The sequence below is a fragment of the Bombus huntii genome, chromosome 8 (assembly GCF_024542735.1).
Source record: "Bombus huntii isolate Logan2020A chromosome 8, iyBomHunt1.1, whole genome shotgun sequence".
NCBI classification, from domain to species: domain Eukaryota; kingdom Metazoa; phylum Arthropoda; class Insecta; order Hymenoptera; family Apidae; genus Bombus; species Bombus huntii.
In genome coordinates, this window is record NC_066245.1 from 14,174,975 (window position 1) to 14,182,631 (window position 7,657).

Here is a 7,657-nt window from a genome sequence, read left to right on the forward strand (position 1 = left end):
TACATAGCGTGAATAATATTTTCAAAAAGTTGCATGGGGTTTTCTCAAGATTCTCAGAAACCATTTTTACACACACATAGTTCACATAGTTCACATAGTTCACATAGGCTTCACATAGTGTAAAAATTTCGTTTTGCAATTTTCTTCGTTAACATAGTAATGTACATAAGACAAGTAATTGTAATTCTAAGACACCCGGTATTTAGCTGGTCCGGTAAGAATCCATTGCGTTGAAAGCGCAGCGTGTTGCTCGCTACCACGGTGCCCGTTACTTTTCTGCTGTGCTCACGTCATAGGAACTGAGGCTCGATCCCCTTCCACTTTCCACCATCAGTTTTGGAACCATAGTTCCATCAGTTATCAATACATATATCCTTCATCTTTTTACTGAAATCCGAATCGAAATGAAGAAACTAAGACATTTATTACTAAATATGTATTCTTTGATAGATCAGTTGAGTTTTATCTTAACAATTTTTAAAGCATATAGCATTGCGCTCCATGTAGTATTGCGCATATAGTATTCACAAAAAAAGGTATTACTCGATATAGCCATGACGCTCTAATTTTTCGTGGAAATAAAATTTATGCTACACAGTAATTGTAGTAAAATGAGAAAACGCAATGCACACATCGAAAGCAGTAAAAACTTAGTTCCAGTAGAAAATATGATAATTTCATGTGTTCGTAGAATTCTCCTCTTCTGCGTTACTTTTAGTCTCTGTCAATTTTTATTCAATTTATCGTGAAATTGAATTAATGAGTAAATTCAAATTGATAAATATATCATATAATCGATATTTTTCCATTAAACGCGTAGTCAAATATATAAGAGTGTTATTGGGCGAAACTAAACGTTGCCCAAGTTGTTCTCTTATAATTAAGCGTTTATAGATATAAAAATTGCATAGCAGTAGGGATGAAGTCGTTGATCGTGTTAAGTTTCGTTGGGTTTCTTCGTTTTAAAAAAATTCGTGAAATGTTCCTGAAACGTGCGCTGAAATCTTACACATTAAAAACAAAAATCCGATGTTCAAAGTAAGGCTACTCAAAGTTGAATATAGAATATCGGCACGTATAACGATGTGCTTCCGGTGATCGAACGGTACTAAGAAAATGAGGTTAAACATTATTGGTAATGTTAAACTTTTCAGGTCACAATAAACGGTCCATATACGTTATAGGTATATATTAGTTCCACGTTATACCGATATCATATTTCGGTAGATATTCCATGAAATCAGTAACTACATTTTTACATAGATTAAAAAAGTACTAATTGTGAAAATTTTATTTTCAAAATATGCAGTACCATAGAGATTGTGTGCTCATGTTAGAAATTAAATCGAACAGATGTACTATCGGTTCGTTAGTTTCTAGTTGTTTCTATATTTTGTTTTTGTACTTTCTTCATTCTTGTTAATCGCACATTGACTTATGACAAAATGTCAATAATTCCCGCGTTTACGATAAAATCGTACGTTCGATTAGGAAAAGCGTACATTATTATTCCCATCGCCAGCTTTGTACCGTATGATCGACGATTAAAATTATTTTCAGTGTCTGCAGTACGGGATCGTGACCTAAATTATTGCAAGCGCTAATACATATTTTTTGCATTAGATGATAATAATTGCAAAATTCATTCTACTTTTTTTTCATTAAACGGTTCTTGCGACATTTGTGGATACCACTCGCTAGAGAAATCTTCACGGTGCATTCATTAGATTAGAGATCACCCTTTGTAGTCTAATAACCATTTTAATCATGTCTATAGAAACGTGAATGGTTCTGATAAATAATTAACCTATTAACTGAATGCAGTGTAAACTGAAAATTTTTTCACCTTATTATGCTTTATAGGTACCGATAATTCACATGAATAAAAGAAACGATAACATATATAAAAGTCTAAATTAAGTAATATTTACTTATTCATAATACTTACTTATAAATTATACTTATCTATAATAAGTATTAACTTATTATAAATAATCAGCCATGTCACTGCGTCACGCCAGAAAAATTACTGAAAATTCTCAACGCGAGAATTGATTGTAATTTTAATAAATAAATAAATAAAAAAAAAACAAAATATATATAAAAGCGTTACAAGATCTGACAAATGTGTCAATGGCCTACCACAATATGTACTACGAACCTAGGTAGGTACTGTGAAAAAGAAACACAAGTACCACATATTTTTTTTTTATTATTTATTAAAATTACAATCAATTCTCGCGTTGAGAATGAGTACCACATATATCAATCAATATCGAAGATGGTATCTCACTGGGGGGTAGTCATCCACATGTTACTTACCAATTAAGTTAGAAAAATTTACCAAATGTCCAGCTGGACAAATTGTAAAGTTTAAATTAAATAATAAAAAAAAAAAAAAAGAAAAAAGAAGTACCACATACCAGTCTGTGATTTACGGTCTGTAAATTCCATGCGCATTGGTAGAAATGTAACATACAACGCGATTTTTATAAAAGTGATGAAAAACAGAAGTATCTTTCCAATTTTAACAAAATATATATAAGTTTACACTTCTATTGTGTGCATATAATTATTAATTTGAATTTAGGTAAAAACAACACTTAATAATGTAGTAGGTCTCATTGTCAGCGGAAATTGAAAACGATTAAAACTATCGATCCTGCCTCTTTTATCAGACTTCGAGAAAGAAAGAATAAGCTAAATATTACCCGATCCATGTACTAACACTGTTTATAACATTCTAGAAAGCGTATCTATATCCACACTTATTCCGTAATATATGCATAGTTAACCCTCTGACTTACAATTCCTGCACGTTATCACACAAATATTTATTATCTACGAACGTTATGCAAAACGTGTTATTATCACACCTTGAACCGTTAGGTATCTGTGACAAAGAAATTCCTTTCGTTGCTCGCTCGAAAATCATATCAGGAGTAAATAGGAGGTTGTTATCAAATGTTTGCCGTTTCCACCATATTTATGCAATTATGCGTGTAAAGTATAATCACATATCGTGCACCTGCCTAGCAAGAATGAACAGATTAGCGCCTATGACATTACTTTCTAATTCGCATTCTAAGAAATAATCGCATCTGATTTCGAATCGATTATAAACCATAAGCCGGTAATGAAGAACGGTGGGATAAAACATTATAGTCCGTTAAATTTCAATTTAAAAAGTGATGCCAAGCATTTCCAACTTTCTTTCAGCTAAGTTCTATTCTGTAAAGGGTTTTTAAAGTTTAATCTTGCATGAGAAATTTCCTTCATTATTTTGCGTGGTTGAAAAAATTTGGAAATACAGTTACTATAATAAAAAAAAAAAAAGATGTGTAAATATAAAAAAAATAACATAATAAATCTGAAAATATTATATATTTATAATTTTGTATTAAAGATTAATGAGAATACGAAGAAAAAACTATTTCTGAAGTGACCAAGCTTTCTGTTTGATTCGTGCGCGTCTCCAGTGAAGCAGAGAAGTGATTTCAGCGGGGCGATGCACGATAAGCAGTGCAAATTTGTCATGACGGTAGAACCGTGGTGAAAAATTTACGCGTTAAAATATTAGCTTAGGGCTAAGAGTACGACGCCGTCCTTTTTTCGGCGCAAAAATCTATGTCTTTAATGGAGGGGTTAGGTACGGTGTTGCAGGTCGTTTACCTAACAGCAAGTAATATGAGTATAAAAGGACGGTCGAGTCGTGGCAGACGACTATTTCGTTAAAATACCTCACGATGCAGCCGCGAACATTCTGCTTTATTGCCGTTTTCGTTGGTTACACCGTGTTTGTGTACTCCGCCCTCGGTACACCGGTCGCGGTCACAGAGGCAGCAACGTCGGAAGAACAAAAGATTCTCCTCGATTGTCAGCACTCGGATTACAGAACCTACATAAAATGCCTGCGGAGGCAAAAGAGACATCACCCCGTACATGGGGATTTCGGTTAGATCAGACGACTTTTCTATGGGGCGATAAAAGTGATGAAATTGGTTGATGGTTGATGAAAATGGAATTTAGTTGTATCGATAGTTGATTATAAAACAGCGATGCCGATATCTGTTTATTTCTTTTTTACGTTTCATCTTTTTCTTTATTAGGTATCTCTGTTAATAAAGGGAGAGCTTAAAAAATAGTGACTCTTATTGGTTACAAATATTAATTTTGTGTCAAGTCCTGATTCTCATTTGCTTGAAAATATGTTCTTTAATCATATAAAAATGCAAGTGCAAAAAATAATCTTTATTCTAAAGAAATGTAGTAACGTTTTAATGTGTGCTTTGTGAAATAAGACAAACCTTTCTAATTTGAGATTTAAATAAAAGAGATTGAGCGAGGGGAAGTTAGCTTTGTCAAATCTAAGTTTTCAACTTTTGTGCTGTGTACAGTATAGACTGAAGTATTTTTCCTTCGTCATATAAGTACTAACAATATGATATCCTGTCTATATTTTCTGTCCTGTCCCTATTCTTCTTATTCAGAATTTTTGCCAAATTATTTCAAATCAATAAATATTATTATGAATTTTATCAAGATCATAATTGTTTGGAGTCGTGCGTGAAGAAATGCCAGACAGAACGCGCGGCAGATTCATGTGAAAAGAAATGTGGTCACTGTTTGAAGAAAACAAAGCATAAGCTTCAAATAATCACAGAATACGAAAACGAGTGCGTTTCTGGAAATTGCAACGAAACTAGTAAAAACAGCAATCATTCAGGAAATACTAACTTCACCACAAATATCGAAATCCATAACGTTATTGGCAATGGAAGTGGAACGTGTTGTCGTAAGTAAACGATCGTTTTGTTAAACGTCTAAGTTTAAAGATGAAATTCTTATGTTATTACTATGAGTACTTTGTTTAATTAGCTACGTGTCGACCACCAGTTCCGTGTGGTTATGAGCCCCCGTGCCCTCCACACATATGTCCTCCGTATTGGAATCCTCCTCGACCTTATCCGCAGATTACAGCACAGCCTTCTATAGGATTAGTCTTTCTACTAACGTTTGGATGTCAATATACTAATCAATGGCCTTGCACCGATCAAGTAAGCCTGGTTTAAATATCGTAATTTTATAGCCATGACGCATATTCCATCAGAGCAAATGTGTTAAAAATTCATTTTAACGTTACTTTTATTTTTTTTTTTTACAGTATATAAGAAATCCAATAGGGCCAATTGATTGTTCAGGTTGTTTATATCCACAGATTCAGACTAGGTGCGACGTGTCTTGTTATAATATGGCGATACACAAACAGTATGGCGATGGTGGCATAAGTGGTGAGTTCGATAGATAACGCAATGTGTAATATTATCATTCCTGATAGGATACAAATTATCAATTTACAAAAATATCGTTCTAAATAAATTTTAAATTAATGTATGGTGGTTTTCTGTAACTTTCACCGCTCGGAAAAAAATGGAAAATGTTTTTGTAGCATTTAAATATTACAACTGTGAAAAAACGATAGATACGAAATGGACAGGAAAATCGCATTGTTAACAAAAAATTAACTTTTTAGATATTGTATAATATTAAAACTAGAAAGTTTATGAATTAATTTTTGAGCAACACGTATAGTGGTTATAATAAATATTTTCATTTTCAGGTACCCTCGGATAATAAGCATAAAAACTTCAATAGTATGTTGTTACGGAGCTATAACAGCTATAAAAATAGAAACATAGAAACCAAAATATAATACTTATAAATATATAATGAATATAAATAAAATATAATTACATTAATTTATGGTTTCTGTACTTTAATTTAGACATCACAATAAATAAAGAATTTCTTTGTTAAAACTGTCTGATTTAACTGAACCTATGAAAGGAGAATATCCTCGGATATGTGCTATGCATAATAAAATTATGTGTTAAATTACACTATAGAAAAGAATCTTAATTCTTTATAAGAATTTATTAATATTTCTATAAAATTGTGTTTAGAAAATAGTTGATGTTAGGAGTTTAAAAAGTGCTATCCACACACACATCACTTATCGTCATCGCTTCACGACATTCTGCGCCCATAGATGCAACCTGTTTAACATGAATGTAAATGATTGCATACCATAAAGGATGTGTAGAATACTTTAATTGTAAGTCCTAAATATGTACCTAGGCCAGCGGTTTTCAACCTGGGAGGTGCGCCTTCTAAGGGAAGCATCAAAATTGTTTAATAACATATTAATTTTCATACCATAATATCTACAAATAAATAAAACTTCATATCGTACGCACGTATATAGGAAAATCTTGTTATTATTGTGTTAATTGTAGTTTTCAGTTTTTTTTGTAATAAAGATTTTATTATTTAAAACGTGTCTATATTATTATATCTATTTAAATAAGTTTCTTTTTCGGGGAGGCGTAGTAGCATAAAGGTTGGAAACCGCCGACTTAGATGATTATACTTTTTAAATATTTTAACGTTTGTACGGTTAACTTTCCTAATAACAAATTTAACTTCTCAAATTATATCTTCTTTGATATTTGTATATATAATGTAAAACAGGCAGATCTATTGAGTGAAAAATTAAGGAACTCAAAAGTCATTGTTGCACGAACTTATGATCAATCTAGGTAATTGTAATTTCAAATATTATTCGTGCAACAAAGACTCGATAAAACCATCGTATTTTATCTGTTTTTCGAACCTCCTCAACGCACTTTTCAAAATTAGAATGGGACACCTGTTGATCGAGCAGAACCTTTACTTGGGGAAATCTATTTACAATGGACATCTTGGTCACGTGTCTGTGTAGGTATCGATCGGTTTTTAGCTGAGACATGTCCCGTTTAAAAACCGAGAGCCGATACAAATGTCAACATCAGGTTTCCACTAGCGTTTTGCTTAACGCTGATACGATATTGATTCAGGCCTTAACCAGGAGTGAAATAGTAAAATGGCAAGGTGCTTTCGTGGCAATGTTTCCGCGGGGACGGTAATTGATGATGATCTCCTTTGTAGGACTAGTGATCTCCTGTGGAGGAGCGAGGCTTGATGCGTCAGGTGTCGGAAACAGGTGCTGGATTCACGATGATCGGAGCACGGCGCGGTCTTCCGTTCTGTTCAGGTGCACCGTGCTGAAACATACTGCTATTACAGTTTACGACGAGGGCTAAGAAAACTGGCGGAATTGTTTCTTGCGTTTAAGGGCGCAGGTGAAACGAAACGCGTACGACTACGCCAAAGGTACCTATATTGCACGTATATATCGTTCCTGAAGTTTACTCTGGTATAAAACTGCTAACGGTAATGGATTCTATTTTATTCCATTCGACGCTATAACAGTCAAGGAACTTTGGGATAAACTATCGTCGTTTCATTGCTGTGACGACCACTGCGAGATCGGAACATTATCTGTCGATTTCAACGATAATTACCGATGTCTTATGGCTTGGAAGAATGGAAACGTTGCGCGTATGTATGTATTTCATACCATTTATTTCATCCCCTTAGAAGCTTAGATTAAGTGAATTGCCAAAGTAAATTGCATTTTATCGACGTTTCGATCTTGTTTGCGATCTAATTTAAAGACTGCTGGGTAACTTTATAGATGAATTAAACGTGACACGCATTTTACAGATACTGAAAAGAATAAAAGAGAATTTTTTTTATTATCATCGTTCAATAATTT

The 7,657-nt window shown here is 33.3% G+C and overlaps 1 protein-coding gene across 1 annotated transcript; it reads left to right on the forward strand.

Moving 5' to 3' along the window:
* The first annotated feature begins 353 nt into the window (after nt 1-353).
* On the forward strand, nt 354-5,780 carry LOC126868731 (uncharacterized). The gene is made up of 5 exons (XM_050624528.1): nt 354-3,954; nt 4,544-4,795; nt 4,879-5,057; nt 5,165-5,291; nt 5,621-5,780. Exons 1-5 carry the CDS (start codon nt 3,747-3,749, stop codon nt 5,632-5,634), a joined length of 780 nt encoding a protein of 259 aa, XP_050480485.1. The 5' UTR covers nt 354-3,746; the 3' UTR covers nt 5,635-5,780.
* The last annotated feature ends 1,877 nt before the right edge of the window (nt 5,781-7,657 follow it).

Bases quoted from the DNA above. Each gene is read 5' to 3' on its own strand.
- LOC126868731 (XM_050624528.1), top strand. From the start codon at position 3,747: ATGCAGCCGCGAACATTCTGCTTTATTGCCGTTTTCGTTGGTTACACC. The intron at 4,796-4,878 runs GTAAGTAAACGA...TTGTTTAATTAG, and splicing joins TGGAAGTGGAACGTGTTGTC to CTACGTGTCGACCACCAGTT. The intron at 5,058-5,164 runs GTAAGCCTGGTT...TTTTTTTTACAG, and splicing joins AATGGCCTTGCACCGATCAA to TATATAAGAAATCCAATAGG.